Genomic DNA, 20,844 nt, shown 5'->3' with positions numbered 1-20,844 from the left:
TCTACTGAATCTATGAGATGGATCTTACAGTGAAATAGATGAATATGACAGTGGAAGCAATTCACTGACTATTATCGTGGTAATTCTTTTATCAATAATCGGTGCACTCAGACTTTTATTACTGTTATTATTATCTTCCTCTTTAATAAAATCATTTTCATGCATCATAATTACTCGTTATTATCGCTTGATAATCATTACAATTCAGTCATTGTCTTGCACTAATCAATAAAGCCAATTATAATCCTTCATATATACTTCCTTATACATCTATTGATCAAATCATTTTCCGCATAAAACAAGCAAAAAGGACAACATGGATTTCAAACAAGTTTCCATAATCCTAGAGAGTTTATTGAAAATCATGATATATATAAAAGTAGATAAAAACTATATACAAAATGAGATAAATGAACAATGAGTCTAAATAATAATAATAAAAAAAAAATATAGATGCACAGAAGTTTTGAATAATCTATGAATGACGGGAAGATTTCATCGTATCTAATAAGTCACCCAATGATGTTGATGATGTAGATTGGCCTTCAAGTTGTTGTTTTTCTAACTGTCTAGCTTCTTGTTGACGAATTTGGCGTAATTGTTCTTTTTGTCCTTGATGCTAAATTAATTAATTAAGAAAAAAAATGAGTAAAAAAAAAAAGACAGATATCCTTCATCACTTACTTCCAAAGTCAATCTATCGCGCGCATTCATACCAGAAGAAAATTTTGTTGTATCGCTCTAAATAGAATAGAATCAAACATCAGTGTCCTCCCCCTCTCTTCATTCTATCATTCTACTTACCTTGAAAGGTTTGATCTTATTCTTTGGAATAAACAAGTTGGCCGCTTTCGTACTATTTCCAACCCCTACGGCAGCTCGGTATTCAGCCAAGGAGGAAGCAGAACGACCAGAAGCAGGAGGATGTGGTGATTTAACAGAAGAAACTGTTGGTGGTGATGATTTATAATGAGGTATTTGTCGTTCTAGCATTGAATTTTTGGTCTTATTTAATTTTTGTGGATACCGTGATGGAATGTCGATGGGTGTGGCTTTCTTATCGTTATGGTTGTTATTCAGTTTTTGTCTGCTATTGCTTACTGACATTTTGCTATCCATTGAATCTCTTCTATGCTTCATTCCAGCTTTTACTTTGGATGGATTGCTGTCATTATTGTCGTCATCATCATCATTGGTTGGAATTGAGATATGATGAACCGTTTTTCGTACCTGAATTTTCTTTTTCACCACAATAGGTTCCGATTCATACAAATTGCTTGGTCGTTGATTAGGAAGTAACCGATGATCAAGATATGGGAATACACACTATACAAAAAAAAAAAAAAAATTGAATAAAATTCATCATCAAAACAAATATATTTCAAGTTACATCTTGGAATAGTTTTCGTTCTTTGGCATCCTCCACTAGATTTCCCCAATATTGATCGCCTTTCAAAGATTGAGCATGACCCAAGATAAATAATGATCGTTTGGCACGTGTCAATCCTACATTCATACGTCGAATATCTGATAAAAATCCTATAGCACCACCGTAACCACCATGAGCACCACCAGCATTTGCACGGACACAGGAAAAAATGATGATTTCCTTTTCTTGACCTTGGAACCCGTCCACTGTGTTGAAATCAATCACTTCTAGAATTTTGCTTCCAAACCGACGTTCAAATCTAGATTTCAATTGACTGACTTGTTGTTTGTAGGGTGTAATGACGCCAATCTTATAAGCAAGCTACAAAAACATAAAAGAGTTAAGTCAAATGAAATATATACATTCATTATTGAACCTCTACTCTTTTTTTTTTTTTTTTTTTTTTTTTTTTTTTTTTTGTTCTTTTACCTTTAGTGTAGGGAAGGAATTGGCCAATTTGTCTACCAAAGCCACTGCAGCATCGGCTTCCAATAAGTTATAAAAAGAAGATCCATAACCTTGCATTTCTTGACCTTCCTTGACATTCAAAAATAGATAGGGAGGAAAAGATGGATTAGTATGCCAAACTGCTGCCGTATTTTCCGCCATTTTGGGTCCATCCAATAATCTTGATTGATAAAACAATGCACTTGGGAAGGCACTAATATTTGGATGCATACGATATTGGATACTATAGAATTCATATAAGTAAGTGTTTTTCTTCCCTTTTTTTTTTTCTTCTTCTTCTTCTTTCTTTACCTAAGTAAATAGACATTGTCAGGAGCGTTCTTTTCCAAACGCACAAATAAACTCTGTTGATAACTAAATTTGCTTGCCAATAACGAAATAACGGTAGGAGGTAATTGATTGGGATCTAGTTATATATATATATATTAAAAATCAATTCATCAACGATTTTTTTTCTAAGACTTACCACCCACAAGAATACAACGCTGACAATCATATTTCAAAGGAATCAATGCACTAGATTCTACTGCCTGAGCCGCTTCATCCACAATCACTGTACTAAATGTCAAGCCCATTTCAGATAATATCGTATGTCCACTACCACTCAAAGTAGCACAAACAATGTCACACTCTGCAAATACTTTTTGTCGAGCACGAAGTCGAGAAGCATCCAAGTTTCGGACATGATCACGTTGATCTTCCAAGATATCTTTGAAAATCACGCGTTGACGATCCTTTTGTTGAAAGAGTTGTTTCCTTTTGGCCCGTAAGTCCGCTGTCAATCGTAAATCTGTTGTACTTGCCAAGTCACGATCCACTTGTTCAATATCCAATTGCAATGTTTTCATGATTTCTTGGGCCTTTTCCCGTCTAGCTTGATACATTCGCATATTGTTGACACCACCACTATAATCGATCCCATTTTCTTCGGCCATAGTGGGAGCAAGTTCCTTTTCAATCAATCGATCCAAAACCAAATCTTTCACACTTGCATTCACAGCATCTGCTACACCAATACGTATCACATTTGGTTTGACTAATCCATCTGCCGTCACAATACCATCTTTCAATCTTTTCGCGATTTCATCCACAGCCGCGTTACTTGGAGCACATACAAGTATCTTGCCTGAAGTCGTACCAGGAGAATGTTTCTTCTGTTTTTGTTGTTGATCTAATAATGTCACCACAAGACCTAGAATTGTCTTTGTTTTCCCTGTACCTGGAGGTCTATTTTTAAAATAAATAATAAAAAAAAATGAACGGATTGATCGTTTTTTTATTAGTTTCATTTTTTTTTTTTTTTTTACCCTTGGATCAAAGTAAACCCTTTCTTCTTTCTTAAGGCTCCAATAATAGCTTCAGCTTGAGGTTGATTAACACCATATTTTGCAATACAATCCTTAACTGCTTGAGGAGGAAGACTAGGCATAGGTGTAGGATGAGGATGTAAAATATCTTTGACCAATTCATAATATTGTAAACCTTGTAATGCAGCATATTCTCGTTGCACCGTAGTCAAACTATGATTCATCAGAAATATTAGTATTTTTTTTTTTTGAAGTATTCTTCCCTTCCTTACCTTGTAATTTTTAAACATCGCCATGAAGATTTGGGAGATAAAGAATTTAAAATACCAATACGATCAGGAGTAAAGAAGCATCGAATAGTAATATCACCCAAGTTTTTTCTTTGAGATACCGCCATGACTTTACCTAAGAAAGCCTTTCCATGCCATTGTTGGTGTTTTTCAGTTGTTGTCTTGTTGAAGAAATCAGAACCAAAATGATTCGCCATACAGACCAAATCATCAGCACCTAACGAGGACGTATTGACTGACAAAGGTACTTGGAAGATCACATCAACGAAATCATCGACATGACACCGAGTAGACATGACAAACCGATCCATCACGTCATTTACACTGAGCATTTCCTTGGCACGGAGCATTTGAGACCATACTTCCAGCAACAATAAAGGTTCAAATATTTCAAAATAATCCTTGTATGTAGCATAGGTATCTTGCACATGATTGAATGTTTCCAGTGATGTGTTGGGTGGGGTTTCTGTTGACGAAGATATGTTTTCTAGGGACCACGACAAAATGGATTTATATAAACAATCAATATCCGGCATCATTTTGCGTTTTCTTTCTTGTTCAACTTGTTTGGCTTGGGATCGTTGTTGGATAAAATGACGAGAACTACCTGGAATGTCAATTAGTTTAACACTTCTTCGAGGTTGATCAGTATCAAATAAAGCTTGCAAACTAGAAGATGGTACTTCCTGTTCTTGTTGTGTGATCACCATATTACCAATGCGTTGAGGAGTACCTTCGCGTTTTTCATCTATATCATGAACTAGTCCAAGTAATCCGGCTTCATCCCCATCATCATCTTCATTTTCATCGTCAGAGCTATCGTCATCATTATCAGGAGCTAGACCACGGCGATGTCTTTCCATGGCAATAGCAGAAGGTGATTTAGTAGTGGATCCTAGTCGTTGATCATTCCTTGATCCGTCACGTAATTGTTGCATTCTGGAGTAACCCATAGTTGGTGCTTTGAGTTTTCTTCCTGTTGAAGTCACTGCATATGTTTCAGACTTGGGTACCGCATTTGGGAAAACACGTGAGGCTGGTTTAGATGCTAATGTTGATAAAGCGGGTGTAGGCGCTGCGGCAGCTGTACTGGTGGCACCATGAGGTATAATGTGGCGATCATTGCTTTTGCTTTGAACTTTGTTGGAACCGAATGAAACAGATGATGATACTTTTGAAGAGTTTGTCCCATCCAATATATCGTCTGGTAAATTTGACATGTCGATATCTTCTCCAAAATCTTCTTCATCTGACGAAAATGATTTGTTGTCATTGCTATTAATCTTGTTGTTGGTATCATTGCCAAAAAAGGTAGTGATCTTGGTATTGGGCCGATAACCATGACGAGTACGTGAGGTATTTGATTCTGGTGATGGTGCAGTAGTATTCTTGAACGTTTCACTGAGAGTAGCCTGCCGAGGACGTGACGTAGATAATGATGATTTTGTTGTAGTATTGAAAGACTGGCGTATTGATGATGATGATGATGATGATGATGGTGGCGGTGGTGACGGTACAGAAGAACGAGAAGGAGAAGGTGAAGACGTTGCTGATCGTACTGTCGTTCCTGCTGTTGTTGTTGTTGTTGTTGTTGATGGAGGTGATAAAGAAGTAAAAGTGGTGGTAGCAGCAGTTTCATTGTTTGTAACACCAGGGAGAGTTTGCCATTCCAATTGAGTATCATCATCACTGTCATCCAAAAAGATCACATTGTTGGGTTCATGAGCACTGAGAGCAAAGAAAATATTTTCCTTTTCATGAGGTTCTAATCGAGTAGCATTGACACCAGTAGCAGCTGACATGAGCCTATCATAAGCATCTATGGAGATTTTGATTTGAAGTTGTTGTAATTGTCGTAAGATGATATCAAGTAAAGGTACCAATTTCGCCAAAACAGAAGTTCGTGTCACATAAATCCAAGCTGATAGTCCATCCACCGAAGAAATCAAAGTATCCACATCCAAAGAGTCATTACACACTACCTTTTGGAACATGGGTCGACTACCTGCCAATTGAGTTGCTATATCCATCCATGGCATCACCCTATCGAGGATTTCCTTGGGTTTGTGCTTGCTTGCCCATTCAAGACTGCTGTTGAAGACAGTACTACTCACTTGCCATGCCGCATTCCAAAAATCCTTCACCACTTGTTGTTCTTTTTCATGGTCATCACCTAATGTATTGGTCGTAGTTGCCATCATCATCACCAGTTGTAACAAATATCCATCTTCATCTTCCACCAAAAACTGAGTCATATATGCCAATACGTCAACAAGAGGTACTACCGCATTGTATCGATCGATTCGCGCATTGTTCAGATCCATAAAGTCTTTCAAAATGGCTGTCATAGCTTCAATGATTACCGGAGGACTATGATGAACAAATAAAGGTTGAAGTGAAGGTAATATCAAGTTTGTCTGTTGTTGTGTATTTGCCGTTGTTCCCATTGTGAGCATAAATTTGTTGGTTGAATGTCGTATCATTGCGTCAGAACAAGTCAATAATGATAATAATGATTCCACCAAACCAGCATCAAGCACTATAGTTTTACCATAGATATTTCTAGACAAAGTATCACTAGCCAAATGATCAAGACACAAAGTAATCATTTTTCGTAATGCTTGTATATGATCCAAGAGTGGTTCTGATGATGTTGTCGTCATACCAGCTGGTCGTTGTATATTTATGAAAGAAACAAGAGGAGCCATTGAAGCTAGTAGAGTCGGCATGATAGTGACAAGACATTTGGTTGGTTTCAGTGCAAGAGTATCCCAGATACTTTGACATGAGGAGGCGATCATACATTGTTGATATCCTTCAGATATGGTGGAGGGTAGAGAAGAATCTGAGGAAACGGAGGAGGAGGAGGAGGATTGTCTTGCCAAAGTAATGAAAGTATCACGTAATATCCTTGAGTCTTGACAAAGAAGATCAGTCAAAATAGATCTAGCCATCATCGGAACGTGTTCAAGCAAAGGAGGTACATTAGCATTAGTAGTAGTCTTGCTTTCTTGAGTAGATGTAGGCACCATGAGGGCAAAAGAAATCCACTGAGGAGCATATTCATTGAGTTTTGCAGTAGGGATCCCATTATTGTCTGTAATACAAAGTTGAACGATCTGGAAGGCTAAATGAGCGGTACAAGTCTTGAACAAAAGAGACCATGATTTGAGTTGAAAGTAACCCAGTAAAGTATCAAGTATTCGTCCCGTAATAAAATCCATATCCAATCCCATTTCTTGTTCAAATGGTCGCAGAGAACACCAAAAAGGAAAAATCCAATCTACCATGATCTGCATTCGTTGTATAAGTTTGTCTTGAGGATATGCCGTACCGTCTCGTGTCAAAATATTGTCCGTATCTTCTTGAGCAATCTTGGTCGCATTTCGAAATCCAGGATGATCGCAAACTCGTTTGAGGAGATTGTAAAATGTTGTACCAGTCGTTGATGCCCGTGCTGCTGGACCATTCTCCACCAAATTTGTCCAAAACCTATATTCTAATCTTGTCCATAGTAGATTCATTGTCTTGAGCATTTCAGGTAGAGCAATACTAGTGTAAGTTGTGTTGATTAATTGGTGTTGTAGGACAGTCAGCATGGGTATGTTTTTTGTCAATGATGTCAAAGCAGGCGAAGTTGGAAGTAGATTCAAGATCAGTCGTAGTCCTTTCCAAATATCTACCAATTCCTGTGTTGTTTGAATTGAATACTGCTGATCCTCCTCGTCATTATTATTATTATTATTATTATTGCTGTTTGTTTTGGATAATATCAATTGAAAGATCCTATTGCTTCCATCATCTTGGGGACCTTTACAAAACTGTTCAAAAACTTTGGATGCCACTGTTGTCAAATCCTTTGTGATCTGATTATCACCATCAAATGTAGAAGTATCCTCGGTTGCGAATCGTTCCAATAGTTTTCTTGCCCATAATCGAATAACACGATGGTGATGAAATACCAATAGAGAAACACCTTGAGCCATATCCGATTGTAAAGTAGGGAACCGACCAGCAGCTTGAATTCGATCAAATGAAGCACAAAGTTGAGAGTCGACATGAGTAATCAAAGAAGGACAGCATACTAGTTCTGTAATGGCACATACAAGTTTTTCGTTCAATGGTGTGGTTTGTGATGATTCCAAACTTGTAAAGAGTCGTGACTTGTCGAAAGAATCCAAAATATTGAAGAAATGATTAACATTTTCCAGCGAAAAGGTTTTCAGATAACTAGTGGAATAATATATAAAAAAAACAGAATGAATATATAAATAGTATAAATATTTGATTTCGCTTACGTCTTTCGCATTTCTTGTTTAGAAACATAATATGATTGAATACATTTTGGACAACGTTGGAGTAAATCATTCAGTTTGTGTTTATATTGAATAATATGATCATGATCAGGTAAAGAAAAAAGCCATAAGGATTCCCTTGCCAAAGGTAATATATCATGAGAACACCACCAATGATCAGCAGTATCCAGTAACAAACATTCTAAAACGGCATTATAAAATTGAGTTTCTAGATCAGGATCGTTTGTGGAAGGATGCTGCGCTTGTCGTTTATCTAAAAGTGATAGAGCTCTTTGCAACTGTGATTCATCAGGTACAGTTGAAAGACTCATCACCTTTGGTCAATGAAAAAGAGAGAGGGAGAGGGAGTATAAATAAATAGAGATTCAAAGGATAGAAACAAAGAATATAAATCTTTTTTTTTTGTTCTGAATTTTAAAAAAGCAAAAAAAAAAAAAGAATCTCGTACCGCGTTTTTTTTTTTTTTTTCGTTCTTCCAGGTGCATCAAAAGTAGAGCTATGATCTTCCCTTTTTCATGCCAAGATAATAATATTTAATTATCTACAGTAAAAAAATAAATAAATAAATAATAATAAATAATATATATATATATGAAAGAGACAAAAATACATAGATTGTAATATTTATTAAAAAACAAAATAATAATAATATTCTATAAACAAACTATAATATTTCTATGAATGATAAGTAAAATCAAGATAGTAATGATCTTTGTTGTTTTAAATATTGTGACAAAGTGATAGGAAAATTAACTGTATCTGTATAAAACTTGGCTGGATATTCTTCATCATGTCCATCCCAAAAAGTAAATAATAAATCACATCTTCCAGGTATAGTAGTTGTGGTTGTAGAAGAAGTTGATAGTTGATTAAGTATGTGATGACATTGTTGTTGTAAAGGATCAAGAAGTTGTTGATAAACAATAACAGAAAGAGGTGGAGTATGTTGATTATTTTGTTGATTCATCCATTGGTTCAAAGTAGCTATTGATTCTTGTTGAAGGTATTCATCAGGGTCTGGTAATAATGATAATATAGGAACAGTCATATCATTTTTTACTTGTTGTTTCGATCTGACAATATAAATAAATAAATAAATAAATAAATTAGTAAACATTCTTTCTATCTTTTTTTATTTCTCTTTTTTTTTTTTTTTACCTTATTTGAGTCATCGTGGTAGCCAAAGAAGAATCAAACCAAGAAAGATGAAATCCATCCTGCATCCATCTCAGTGAATTTTTTCCTCCATGTTGTTTTCGTATTGACATGCCAGCACGTAATACTAAGTTTGCACAATCGTATGGTAAAAAGCAAGGTAAAGCTGATGTATTGATTTGAATCGATCTATATTGATCTTGTCTGTCTTTATATATATTGTTTTCCGAGTAGTTGATCCCATCTTTAATGATAAAGAATTCTTGATAAGTATCTTGTTTTATTCTTCCATACTGAAGCCATTGAGTTATCATTTCTAACCAAGGACTACTTGCACTAACTAAAAGTGTCATATAGATTGCCCTGAATAATCCTGCATATCCAAATTGTAAATCGTCATAATTCTGAGTTTTCTTGTAAAGCAATGTCAATAAATCCACGCCATAAGGAATATGATATACTTGATCTTTAGACTATAGATACAGACAATAATAAAGAATGGAAATGAGAACAATTCAATTCTATAAATTTTTTTTATATTACCTTTGGTGGTACTGTTGAGCACAGATCAGTCATATGATGCAAAAGTAGAAAAAATCCTTCCATACGATGTTGAATATCCAAGAGTTGAGGGATAGGTTGATTGATATTATCATTTTGAATACCATCTGATGATGATGATGTAAAGAGTATTGATATAGTATGCTGAAGATATGAAATCAAATCCCCAAGACAACAACCAAAAGAGACACCTATGGAGCCAAATGTAGATGGAAGTGATCGAATATAGGAAGCAAATTCATCCAATAACCTGATCCTTGTTCCAAATTCCATCATGGGTTGTAAAATCAATTGAATCGTCGTTGCACTCACATCCACAAACCGAATATTATTTTGTCGTAAAGTAAACATTCCACCACTTATTCGTTGTTGTTGTATTTCCGTCCTCCATTCAAAACAAAATGATGGTATTCCTGTAAGTAAGTAAATAACATCCTATATTGAAAAGAAGTTAGATATTCATGGAAGGTCAGTAGACTTTTTTTTTTTTTTTTTTTTTACCTTGATTAATCGATCATTGTCTACAATCACCGTATCAGGAAAGTGTGTATGGTATAAAGCATGAATACAGTCAGGAGATTCCGTCAAAAAAGGTGAAGGTTCTGTCCAGCAGTTAGTCTCATCGTCTGTAGTTATCAACTTTTGTTCATCATTTTCGTCGTCGTCCCAAGAAACCATGCGAGTCCATAGTGATTTTGGCTTTGCTGCTTCTTCTATCCAAATATCGTCATTAATCTTTTCAGGTTGGTGATTCAATTCAATAGTATTCTTGTTATCTATATGGTTGATTTCTGATAGTGAGAATGGTGTTGCTGAATTTGTATTCTCCGTTGCGGGTATCTTATCATCGATATGTCCTAGTTGTCGTTGCAATATAGGGAATGTCGTCGTGGATCTATTGCATGGTTCTCGTGTTGTTTCGGAATTAGTTGTTAAAGTAGGTCGACTAAGATCAAAAGGTTGATCACCAAGTTTGTCTAAACTCAATTGTTTCAAGGAACCTATATGAGTTGCTATTAAAAATATTTAATATCAATTATAAAAAGAAAAGGAGAATTCAATTGTTATTGTTTTGTTATCTTTCTCCATTTTGTTACCTTGGAGACTTATTTTTTCATGTTTATCTTGTTGTTGTTGTTGCCACCTTGAAAAGGAAAATTCACTTTCTGTAAGTGGATGCCTTAGCATGAGAAAGAAGTATTTTATATAAAAAGGTTGCGAACGCGCCGTGAAACAGTCAAAAAGAAATGGGAAAGTGCTTTTTTTTCCCTTCACTTTTGGGCTTTGGTTTTCAATCTCCGGGTCCAACCATTGTTGGAACTTAATTTTTTTTTCTCTCTCTCTCTTTTCCCCAGTTACCCTTTGACATTTTTTTTTTGTTAGCAGCCATGGATCCCGAATCTCGTATACTTGAATTACAGAAAGAAAATGAACTATTAAGAGAAAAGATCAAACAGTTAGAATTACAAAAAGAAAATGAAGCTTTACAACAACGCATTGCTTCTTTAGAATCAGAACTGACAGAAAAAACTATTCAACCTTTTGAAACTGTTGCCAGTTTAACCAATCCTGACATTCGTAGATTTGGACGTCAACTTATATTACCAAAATGGGGAAAAGATAGTAAGTGAACCAAAAAAAAAAAAAAAATAAAATAAAATGAAATAAAGGGAAACTAAAACTATTCTTGATCAAGGTCAACTGAAACTACGTAATAGTTCAATACTCATTGTTGGTGCTGGTGGACTTGGAGCACCTGCAGCTTTATATCTTGGTGCAGGAGGTGTAGGTCGTTTGGGAATTGTGGATCATGACGATGTGGATATTAGCAACTTACATCGACAAGTGATTCATACAGAAGCAAAACAAGGAATGAAAAAGGCAATATCGGCTATGAAAGCCATTCATGCGTAAGTTTTCGTTTATTTATTATTATTATTATTATGATCTGACAATGATCTATCATAGTATCAATTCTAGTTGTCACGTGGTACCCTATACAATGTCAATCGATAGTAGTAATGCTTTGGATGTGATTCAACAATATGATCTAGTGGTGGATGCAACTGATAATGTGGCAACTCGATATTTGTTAAATGATGCATGTGTTTTATTAAAGAAACCATTAGTATCTGGAAGTGCTTTACGATATGATGGACAATTAACAGTATATAATTATCAAAATGGACCTTGTTATCGATGTCTTCATCCGGTACCTCCTCCTCCCGAAACTGTTGGTAGATGTTCTGATAATGGTGTTCTTGGCGTTGGTAATTCAAACTAATCAAAAATCTATAATCGTAATATATATATAACACTCATACGTCCCCCTTTTTTTTTATGTATTAGTTCCTGGTGTGATTGGTATTTTACAAGCTTTGGAAGCCATGAAAGTGGTGACTGGATTACATCGTAAGTACATAGTATTTTTCGATGTATCTTCTTTTTATCACTTACATGTCTATTTCAGCGGGTGAATCTAGCTTTTTGATATTTAGTGCATTATCCAATCCAATGTTTAGAACAATGAAATTACGAAACAAAAAGAAGGATTGTCAAATTTGTGGTGAACATCCTACTATTACTCAATTGATCGATTATGTGGCTTTCTGTGGTACTGGAGCTGATGATAAGGTTTGTCAAAATAAGTGATATTTCTTAATATTCTTACTTATTTTTTTTTTTTTTTTACATGATAGAACATTTCACAATCTATATTGGGTCCAGATCAAAGAATCACTGCTACGGTAATATTTAAATCGATTTTTCTTTTTCATATTATATATTAACTTTATTATTCTTTTATATCAGGAGTATCAAAAGATATTGGAACAAGATCAATCTCATGTACTTTTGGATGTACGACCTACTCTTCAATTAGACATCTGTCAATTACCTCATAGTTTGAATATCCCTATTGATGAACTGGACAAAAGGATGGATGAATTGGTCAATGTTATGAAACAACAATCACTTGAAGGAAAAGATGGTAAAAAAAATGTTGTTTTGATAGCGTTCTTTTTCCCTGATTCTTTTTTTTTTTTTTGTTATAGTATTTGTTGTTTGTCGTCTTGGAAATGATTCTCAATTGGCCGTCAAGATGTTAGAAAAACATGACATTCAAGGTGCTCGTGACATCACTGGTGGATATTATCAATGGGCTGTTGATGTAGATTCTGAATTCCCTATCTATTAGTCTCTCATTAGAATTAGAATTTATAATCAATCATCTATATATTAGAAAGAATTCAGTTACCTGTCATGTTTATACTCTTATGACTCAATAAATGTAACATTACAAAAAGGAATACGCAGTAAAATAATGCAGGTACATGCAGAAGACGGAGTCTGTATGTCAGTTTGAGAATTTATTTGACATCTATCCATGAAGATAATTTCCAACTAACTAACTAATAACTACGTCTCAAAATACGATCAAGAAGAAGAAGAAGAGGAGAAAACACATTTGTTTATTGGGGTAGATGGAATAATAACCAAGCTAACTAAGACTTTTGCTATCAACACTGAAAAAAAAAATACTACAAAGTGATCCATAAAAAAAAAAGAAAAAAAGATGTTTTGTTTTTATATGGAAGAGCAAAATCAAACAAGTAACTAGAGCGGCGCCGAAGATGGTTCAAGTTGAGGTCCATTTTGTTGTTGTTGATGATAAGATCCACCTCTTCGTCGTCCATGAAAGGAACCTTGATGACGACGTTGACGCCAAGAACCTTGATGAAATGATGTCGAATGTCCTCGATCTCGCCATGATCCTTCACTTCCAACATGTTGACGATGATGATGATGGTGACGTGGTCGTTCCTTTTCTGAAACCATAATACCATTGGATGTAGTTGAAGTTGTAGTTGGAGTTCTTGTTATTAGTGGATTTTGTCCAGGTGGCAGCAAGTACACTCCTACAGCTTGAGATCCTAATAAAAAAAAAAAAAAAGAAACGTTCAGTACTAGAAAAAAAAGGATTTATTTTTTTAGTATTACCAGTTGAATTTGTTGGTGATGAATTGGAAATCACATGAGTAGAAGGAAGTCGCATAGGGTACATCAATACAGGGTAATGAATATTGTTGGGAATTGAGGGATGATGTTGAAGATCATAATAGGACGGAGGAGAAGATACAGAAGGTAATGACATGTCGGGTACAGGAAAACCATGTGGATACAAAGATGGAGGAGGAGATGATATCACTGATTCTACTATTCCGTCTTTGCCAGGTAATACTTGTTTTTGGAGCAGTTGTTGGCTTGCTTTTGTTGTTGTCGGTTTTATTTCTTCCTCTTGTACTACTTTTTCCATAAGACCTTTCTTCCTGTCTAATATCAGATCATCATCAGATTCGTCTGGATTGACCATAAATTGTAAAGACGCAGGTTTGGTTGCAGCAAGTCGTTCAATGACATCAGGGAAAATGGGTGAATGTGCTTGTCGAAGTCTTGAATTAGGATTGGTGAATCGTCGATTTTTCACCACAGGTGGGGATGTTGTAGAAGGTACATTGTTGGCATCTTTCAGATCTTTTTCAGGAGGACTTGTTTCATCAACTGCCGCTGGTGGGTGATCCGTTCGTTCAGGCCAAGATAAAGTAGTCAAGACTGGTGATGATTCCTTGTTATTGGTGACTATTGGTTCATCCTCGTTACGATCTCCACGCCGGCGTGGGGATGTCTCGTTGTTTTGTACTGATTTTTCTACTGATTCCGTTGCTGTGGATAATGTACTATCTTGCTTCGGTTTCGATTTCTTTTGTAGTCGTACAGCGTAAGAAGACCAATCCATTACAGTCGTACTTTCCTTATCATGATGATCAGATGTTGAGGGCGTCTTCATTTTATTCACATATTGTTCCCAGCTTTTTTCATCTTCCGTCAATTCTCTAGGAGGTTGTTTGGCAGTGTCAACAGAGTAACCAGTCGCTGTCATAGTGGTTGTAATGCGAGCCGAAGATGGAGATGATACCGCGGCTGGTTCAGGTTGTGAAGGCTGTTCCTCTTGCTCCTTGTCTTGTTGTTGCTGAGGTGAGCTGATTGGTTGTTGTTCTTCTTGCTGCTTGTCCAGTTGTCGCTGTTGTTGTTGTTGAAGTGGTTGTTGTTTTTTGAGTATAGTCGGGATCATAGGAGTCACATCTTTGACTTGGGAATGCCAATTTTGATATTCCTTGCTTTGAGTGATTTGAGCGTATTCCTTGGTTTCTTCAATCGCTACTGGCGCGTTGTCCGATACTGCTGATATAGTTTTTGTGTCCGAGATATCAAGCTGCTGATTTTCAAGTTGATCTTTCTTATCCTTGTCTGCCCCCTTTTCCAAATCCTGCAGAGTGTCCTTCTTGCTGAGAATAGTGATGGTCTTGGTGTTATTAACAAGCTCATGTTCGTTGCCAACTTTGTTTTCTTTTTCTGATGGTGGTAAGGTACTCGCTGTCTTAGTGCTGGATGGTACATGTGATGATACTTCTTCGGTCTTTGGTAACTGAGGAAGTGGAGGAGCCAATGCCAAAGCCTTTTGTCTTGCACGTTCTGCTGCTGCTTGTCGTTCGGCTTCGTCTGCCTCACGTCGCTTTTTAGCTTGTTCCGCTGCTGTTAACATGGCTTCACGTTGGGCAGCAGCCATTTCAGGAGGTCGATCATCACTGGCAGTATATAATGAAGAGGATGAGGTAGTGGTGGTGACAGAAGAATGATGATGATAATGATCGTGATCTGATGTCGTTGTTGAATCACCACGTCGTCTGACTAATAATCTTGTAGGAGGTGGAGATCCAAGATGATATGGTCGATCTTGACTAAGTCTTCGTTGTTCAAAAGGGGGTCCATTGTTCCATGCTACATTACCATTGGTACTACTCGAACTGCTTGGTCGTCGCTCGCGTAGAGGATAATGTCCACTTCCACTAGAGTGAGTGCTGTGTACAGATTCACGTCGTTCAGTATTCCATTTCCCATGAGTGGTGCGTGTTGTTGATGTATATCTATCAGTACTATATTGTTCATGATGATGATATCGATCCTGGTGACGATAACTGGAACTTTTAAATTGTTGTGTTGTTTGATGTTCACTTGGTCTTCGTTTGGGTGGATAACTTCGATCGTAATCTTCAGTAAATCGGTCGGACGGTAACACTGGTTGTTGTTGTAAAGTCTGATGATCTTCATTCTCATTACCTTGATTGTCATTATCGAGAACCTCTGTATCATTTTGATCATCTACAGGCATTTTGGTACCATCAGCAAATTCCACCACAGATATTGAGAAATCCATTTCTTCTGATACCATCTGGTTAACGAAAAGAAAATATAAGTTTTATCTATTTCTATTTGTCTTTTTTTTTTTTTTTTCCTATTACTATTTATACTTACTTCATCCCATGACATGGAGGACGGTTCACTAGCTTCAGTAAATGGCATAGGTATTTCAGTTGGTTTCGCATGATGGGATACGATCACCTATAAAAAATGAAATTAGTATTGCTCTTTTCTTCCATACTTCCTTTCTTTCTTTTCTTGCCTTCGCTCGTTCATTCCGTGGAGAAGATAATGCTGTGATGATAAAAAAAAATAACTTGTTATTATTCATCATCTATCAAGTAAGTTTTTTTTTTTTCTTTTTTTCTTGTAAGTTATCTTTCTTACGTTTGGGAGTAACAATTTCAATAGTAGTATGGAAATCCGAAGATTCACTTGCATTCTTAGAAGATGATACAGAAGACGGTACAGACCACGCGGAGGATGGAGGTGGAGGAGAAGATAAAGTTGTTGTATTATGTCGATCATGATCAGTAGGTGAGGTATCCAAAGCATTGGTTTCAGTTGAATGGGAGGCTGGTAATGATGAAGAGGATGAGGTAGAAGGCGAAGAGTTGGATGGAATTACATCTGATTCCTTTCTTCCTGAGTCATGATGATTGATCATTGAGGATTTTTGTTGACTAGTTTGTGAAGGGAATAATGAACCTGGAGAGCCCCATCGAGTGGTAGGTATCGTTGAAGTTGAAGTTGTTGCTGTTGTTGTTGTTGTGGTTGTAGTTCCAGTAATATTGCTTATTGGATGACTACTAGATATATTATGAGGTGAAGAACCATGTATATTGGAAGAAGAAGAATTCAAAGAACCAAGAGAAGATGTTGAGTCCGGACTACCGAATGTACTGGCATGTTCATGGCGTAAGCTTGGTAAGTTGATTGGTTTAGGTGCTGAGACTTTACTTCCTGTAGTCAATGACCTTGCGTTTTTCGTCCTTGGAGAATCTAGAGAATAAATGTAAAAAAGATTGTTGTCAATCAAATATAATATAGTTAAATGGTTATCTATTCCTTTTTTATTATTATTATTATTACTTGTATTCGCTAGAGGATTTGATTTGTTTGTGGAAGTTGAGTATTTCTTTGGAAATCGTCCAGAATTTGAATCAGCTGACATGTATTATTGTGATCAAGAAATAATGGTTAAGTCTATAAAAAAAAGTAAGAGAAACTTTTTGTTAGTATACTTAATCTATTATAAAAAAAAAAAAAGAACATCAAACGCGTAGAATATAAAGGCTGTTGAAAAAGCATGTAAAAAAAAAAGTATATAATACATATATTCAAACACCCTTTTCTATGTCAAAAAGAAAGACATTTTGAAGAAAAAGTAGAATCATGTTCAAATATCACATTATATACGATTTCCTTTTGCTTTTTCTATGGATTCTGACGTATAAAAGTATTCTTTATGTTTATAATAAAAAGAAATAAAGATCAACTGTACCTTTTTAGAATGCCACAATATAGAGAAAGCACCAGATTCTAAAAATAAAGAAGGTGAGAAAAAAAAAAAAAATAGGAAGAAAAGAAAGAAGTATGATGTTGAGGGAAAGAGAAAATTTACAAAGCCCGACTCAGAAATAATAAAAAAATTGCAAAATTCCGGACCTCCTCAACATAAAAATCATTCTATAAAAAATCACTTCAAGATTTTAGAATATCTCAACACACACCTTTAATAGAAATTTATTTCACTTTCATATGTACATGAATAAAGTAGATCTATTTGTTAATAGTATTGATAATTATGTATCATTGTGGCTTGATAGGAACATCGTTAGTATTATTGAGGACGAAGGAATAAATAGGGTGACGATAATTAAATGGACTTTTTTTTTATATTGATGATTTGAAAAAGTGACAACTAAAAGATAAAAATGATAGTAATATATATATATATATATATATATATATAAATCACATCATGATATCAATTCCAGATAGTAGAGCTTGAAAACAGTATTTAAAAAAAAAAAATACCATCTGCATAATTTGTAGATTTCACAAACCACGCGACATAAAAAAAAAAAAAAATGAGTCCAGTAAAAATGATAAAATATAAGTTTATTTTCCTTTGAATTGTGAGACAAAAAGAGAATAAAATAAAGTAAAAACCATCTGAGAGTTTCACATCTTTTTTTATTGATAAAAAAAAAAGAAAATCATGGTGAATAATCAGTGTCTTGTGATAAGATTCAATTCAGGTATCCTTCATCCAATAGTGAACTATTATCCAATAATATTAACAATCATTAGATCTAGATTTCTTTTTTTTTTTTTAATCATGATCATCATTTATTAACTATTTTGATACTATCAACAATATATATATATATTATATCTTAATGACGTTTTCCTCCTAATGCTAGAGATCGAGGTATCCAATAACTTTGTATCCAGTTGATGAAAGACAAAAGAGCGATCAAATAATATACCAAGTGACGATCAAAGGGATAGGTTGAATTTTTCAAGGATAATGACCAAAGTGTACCACCAACAGTAGGACCAAATGCTCTGACAAAGGATAAACATGATTGCAATACTCCATTGACAGTACCTAACATACCTTCTGCAGCCGAGTTACTCACCATTACCATCAATCCTGTAAAAGCCAAACAGTTACCAAATATTCGAGTTAACAAGAGAGTCAAATAACCTGCACGGAGAAGATATAAGCCTTTGCCACTCGTTTCTGATCCCACATGACTGATTAACCATTCTCGGTAAGTGGATAGTTCTGGAAGAAAGAAATAAGACACGGTAAAGAGTAATAAGGCACATCGTGTCAAATCTAGGGTATCATATCGTTTGTTTATCCATGGAAAAATATAAAATTGACTAAGCAATTGCCAAAGTCCACATATAGATAACATTTTGGCTAATTCTTGAGCTGTAGATCCCAATCCACCTACATGTGTTGGTGCAGCAAAGTATAATGGTAACACTTCATCAAATACCATGGCATGAAATGCGAATAATCTATATATATATATATATATATAATCATCGTGAGATAATGGTATGATGATATGTAAAAAAAAAAGTTTTACTTACGAATAGGTAGCAATGGTAATAACAGAAGTTTTGCCAATAGCCATGATAGCAAGCATAGGATGGGTGACTGATTTTTTCACAGGAGATGAATTTGTTGATAATAAAGCTGTGGTTTCATTATCTTCTTGATGTGCTGTTATACCATCATTTTTAGGATAAGAATATAGATCTTGTTGCTGTTGTTGTTGTTGTCGAGCAATCACAGTTGGATTTGATTCCTTCAAATAAAAGAATCCAATAAGGTAACCAACAAAAGAACCCAAAGAAGAGACAAAGCAAGGTAAAAAGTAAGGATACTTTATGAAAAAAGCACTGTTACCAAACAAGCTTGGAAAATGTTCAGCTGGTTTGCAAAGAAAACCACCTAATTATTATTATTATTATTATTATTATTATTTAAAAAAAAAGATCATCGTTAACCTAAAATATATGTCTTTTTTTTTGATTTACCTAATGCAGGTCCTATTTAATAAAATTAAAAAAATAAAATAAAATAAAAAATAAAATAAAATAAAAAAAAGTGAGTGACATTGATGTTGATCATGATATACCGAGGGTTCGGCTATAAACATACCAGCTATTTATGTATAAATCATGCATGCATATATCAAATAAAAAAAAAGGATGATGAGTAAAAAAAAAAAAAAAAAAAAAAAAAAAAAGGATGATGATCTTATTAGCTTACCAATCATCCCAATTCCCCAACAAAAACCAAAAATTGAAAATGCTTTTGCACGATTGGTAGCATCTGTGATTTCACTAATCATACTTCTAGCCACACCACCATTTCCATTTACAATACCACAAAAGGCTCTTGCACAGACTGCCCACCAAAGATTTCTAGAAAGACCAAATAGACATGATGAAATTGAATTTCCGATCAAACCCGTTAACAAAACAGGTCGACGACCATATCGATCTGAAATTCTACCCCATAAAATAGCAGTACAGAATTGAGCAAGGAAGAAAACAGAAGCTATTAAATAATAATAATAATTAGAATATATATATATATATATATATATTATTCATCATTTGTTCACTTTACTTATCCAACCAGCATAAGTACCAATTTCCTTTTCATCGTCCGATAAATGAAAATCTTTTAACTACAAATAAAAAAAAAAATAAAAAAAAAATAAAAAAAAGGTTCGTCAATAATCTTATTTTATATATATATATAGATGAATTATGTGTTACCATAAAATAAATAAAAGGAAGAAGAATAGTAGAAGTCAATGGATCACTAAATAACATAATACTAATAATGAACATTTGCATTTTTGGTAAAGGTGTAGGAGAGGATGTGGTAAGAAGACTTTCTTCATCATCCATTTCATCATCATCATTATTATTATTATTATCTTGATAATAAGGAGTGTTTGTTGTTGTTGTTGTTGTTGGTAAAAATGATGATCCATCGGTACTGCGCAATGATTGGTAAGTTTGATGAGATAATCGTCGTTGATGTGGATTAAATTCATCTATATCATCATCATTCAAATAACTATTTAAACTATCCGTATAACTTTTTGATATTTCATTTTGTTGAACATTCATCCTTTTTTTTCTCTTTTTTTTTTAGAAAAAAAAAAAAAGGAGATAAATATAGAAATAAAAAAAGAAAAAGGAAAAAGAAAGAAAAAAAAGGGGAATAAATCATAAAAAAAAAATATCAAATAATAGAACTTTGCCACAAATCATCATTAAACAGCGAGCTTCGGTCATCAAAATTGAGATATGCTCCCCCGTGTAAAACTAATACCAAAAAGAAAGACCCCTCCCGCACCAGCCCGTCACCTTACATTGTCTTAGTCATTCATCGTCATCACATTCAAAGGTAAAAAAAAAAAAAAAAACAAAAAAAAAAAAGACAAAAACATTTTGCTATTCCGTTGGAACATTTTTTTTTTCCAAAACCATATAAAGTTTTTGCGTGGATAATT

General features: G+C 34.7%; 5 protein-coding genes across 5 annotated transcripts; 1 reads left to right on the top strand and 4 right to left on the bottom strand.

The window, feature by feature from the left end:
* Positions 1 to 1,260: 1,260 nt before the first annotated feature.
* BX664DRAFT_56457 (uncharacterized protein) lies at positions 1,261 to 8,194 on the bottom strand. Its single transcript, XM_051549632.1, has 7 exons — positions 7,793 to 8,194; positions 3,477 to 7,724; positions 3,205 to 3,417; positions 2,364 to 3,124; positions 2,189 to 2,303; positions 1,859 to 2,120; positions 1,261 to 1,750 (listed from the first exon to the last, which is right to left on the bottom strand). The coding sequence occupies exons 1-7, from the start codon at positions 8,119 to 8,121 to the stop codon at positions 1,382 to 1,384; spliced, it is 6,297 nt and encodes a 2,098-aa protein (XP_051402549.1). The 5' UTR covers positions 8,122 to 8,194; the 3' UTR covers positions 1,261 to 1,381.
* A 310-nt stretch (positions 8,195 to 8,504) lies between these two features.
* BX664DRAFT_370038 (Spc98 family-domain-containing protein) lies at positions 8,505 to 10,755 on the bottom strand (the record flags this gene model as incomplete). The annotated part of the gene is made up of 5 exons (XM_051548633.1): positions 10,624 to 10,755; positions 10,028 to 10,539; positions 9,509 to 9,961; positions 8,969 to 9,438; positions 8,505 to 8,883 (listed from the first exon to the last, which is right to left on the bottom strand). The coding sequence occupies exons 1-5, from the start codon at positions 10,712 to 10,714 to the stop codon at positions 8,505 to 8,507; spliced, it is 1,905 nt and encodes a 634-aa protein (XP_051402548.1). The 5' UTR covers positions 10,715 to 10,755.
* A 131-nt stretch (positions 10,756 to 10,886) lies between these two features.
* On the top strand, positions 10,887 to 12,846 carry BX664DRAFT_291123 (Molybdopterin-synthase sulfurtransferase). The gene is made up of 8 exons (XM_051541929.1): positions 10,887 to 11,149; positions 11,223 to 11,436; positions 11,495 to 11,796; positions 11,876 to 11,938; positions 11,997 to 12,160; positions 12,226 to 12,273; positions 12,338 to 12,515; positions 12,580 to 12,846. Exons 1-8 carry the CDS (start codon positions 10,915 to 10,917, stop codon positions 12,720 to 12,722), a joined length of 1,347 nt encoding a protein of 448 aa, XP_051402547.1. The 5' UTR covers positions 10,887 to 10,914; the 3' UTR covers positions 12,723 to 12,846.
* A 129-nt stretch (positions 12,847 to 12,975) lies between these two features.
* On the bottom strand, positions 12,976 to 17,244 carry BX664DRAFT_323606 (uncharacterized protein). The gene is made up of 6 exons (XM_051543692.1): positions 16,877 to 17,244; positions 16,172 to 16,786; positions 16,047 to 16,078; positions 15,899 to 15,985; positions 13,526 to 15,815; positions 12,976 to 13,458 (listed from the first exon to the last, which is right to left on the bottom strand). Exons 1-6 carry the CDS (start codon positions 16,956 to 16,958, stop codon positions 13,142 to 13,144), a joined length of 3,423 nt encoding a protein of 1,140 aa, XP_051402546.1. The 5' UTR covers positions 16,959 to 17,244; the 3' UTR covers positions 12,976 to 13,141.
* A 764-nt stretch (positions 17,245 to 18,008) lies between these two features.
* On the bottom strand, positions 18,009 to 20,506 carry BX664DRAFT_323602 (major facilitator superfamily domain-containing protein). Its single transcript, XM_051543691.1, has 5 exons — positions 20,099 to 20,506; positions 19,947 to 20,007; positions 19,584 to 19,874; positions 18,899 to 19,262; positions 18,009 to 18,823 (listed from the first exon to the last, which is right to left on the bottom strand). Exons 1-5 carry the CDS (start codon positions 20,456 to 20,458, stop codon positions 18,187 to 18,189), a joined length of 1,713 nt encoding a protein of 570 aa, XP_051402545.1. The 5' UTR covers positions 20,459 to 20,506; the 3' UTR covers positions 18,009 to 18,186.
* Positions 20,507 to 20,844: the final 338 nt, after the last annotated feature.

This window comes from Halteromyces radiatus (genome assembly GCF_025201355.1).
Source record: "Halteromyces radiatus strain CBS 162.75 chromosome Unknown BX664scaffold_2, whole genome shotgun sequence".
Taxonomy (NCBI): Eukaryota; Fungi; Mucoromycota; class Mucoromycetes; order Mucorales; family Cunninghamellaceae; genus Halteromyces; species Halteromyces radiatus.
Note: the sequence above shows the minus strand (reverse complement) of the source record. Positions and strands in the feature narration are given on the sequence as shown.

What these genes read in the sequence shown, in the direction of transcription:
- BX664DRAFT_56457 (XM_051549632.1), bottom strand. Translation starts at nt 8,121, where the DNA reads ATGAGTCTTTCAACTGTACCTGATGAATCACAGTTGCAAAGAGCTCTA. An exon ending in CGATGTTTAAAAATTACAAG is followed by an intron (nt 3,418 to 3,476) that starts GTAAGGAAGGGA and finishes GATGAATCATAG; the next exon opens with TTTGACTACGGTGCAACGAG. An exon ending in ATTCCTTCCCTACACTAAAG is followed by an intron (nt 1,751 to 1,858) that starts GTAAAAGAACAA and finishes ATGTTTTTGTAG; the next exon opens with CTTGCTTATAAGATTGGCGT.
- BX664DRAFT_291123 (XM_051541929.1), top strand. Translation starts at nt 10,915, where the DNA reads ATGGATCCCGAATCTCGTATACTTGAATTACAGAAAGAAAATGAACTA. An exon ending in AGTGGTGACTGGATTACATC is followed by an intron (nt 11,939 to 11,996) that starts GTAAGTACATAG and finishes TGTCTATTTCAG; the next exon opens with CGGGTGAATCTAGCTTTTTG. An exon ending in ATCACTTGAAGGAAAAGATG is followed by an intron (nt 12,516 to 12,579) that starts GTAAAAAAAATG and finishes TTTTTGTTATAG; the next exon opens with TATTTGTTGTTTGTCGTCTT.
- BX664DRAFT_323606 (XM_051543692.1), bottom strand. Translation starts at nt 16,958, where the DNA reads ATGTCAGCTGATTCAAATTCTGGACGATTTCCAAAGAAATACTCAACT. An exon ending in CCTCCATGTCATGGGATGAA is followed by an intron (nt 15,816 to 15,898) that starts GTAAGTATAAAT and finishes TTCGTTAACCAG; the next exon opens with ATGGTATCAGAAGAAATGGA. An exon ending in ATCACCAACAAATTCAACTG is followed by an intron (nt 13,459 to 13,525) that starts GTAATACTAAAA and finishes TTTTTTTATTAG; the next exon opens with GATCTCAAGCTGTAGGAGTG.
- BX664DRAFT_323602 (XM_051543691.1), bottom strand. Translation starts at nt 20,458, where the DNA reads ATGAATGTTCAACAAAATGAAATATCAAAAAGTTATACGGATAGTTTA. An exon ending in TACTTATGCTGGTTGGATAA is followed by an intron (nt 19,875 to 19,946) that starts GTAAAGTGAACA and finishes ATTATTTAATAG; the next exon opens with CTTCTGTTTTCTTCCTTGCT. An exon ending in ATTACCATTGCTACCTATTC is followed by an intron (nt 18,824 to 18,898) that starts GTAAGTAAAACT and finishes ATATATATATAG; the next exon opens with ATTATTCGCATTTCATGCCA.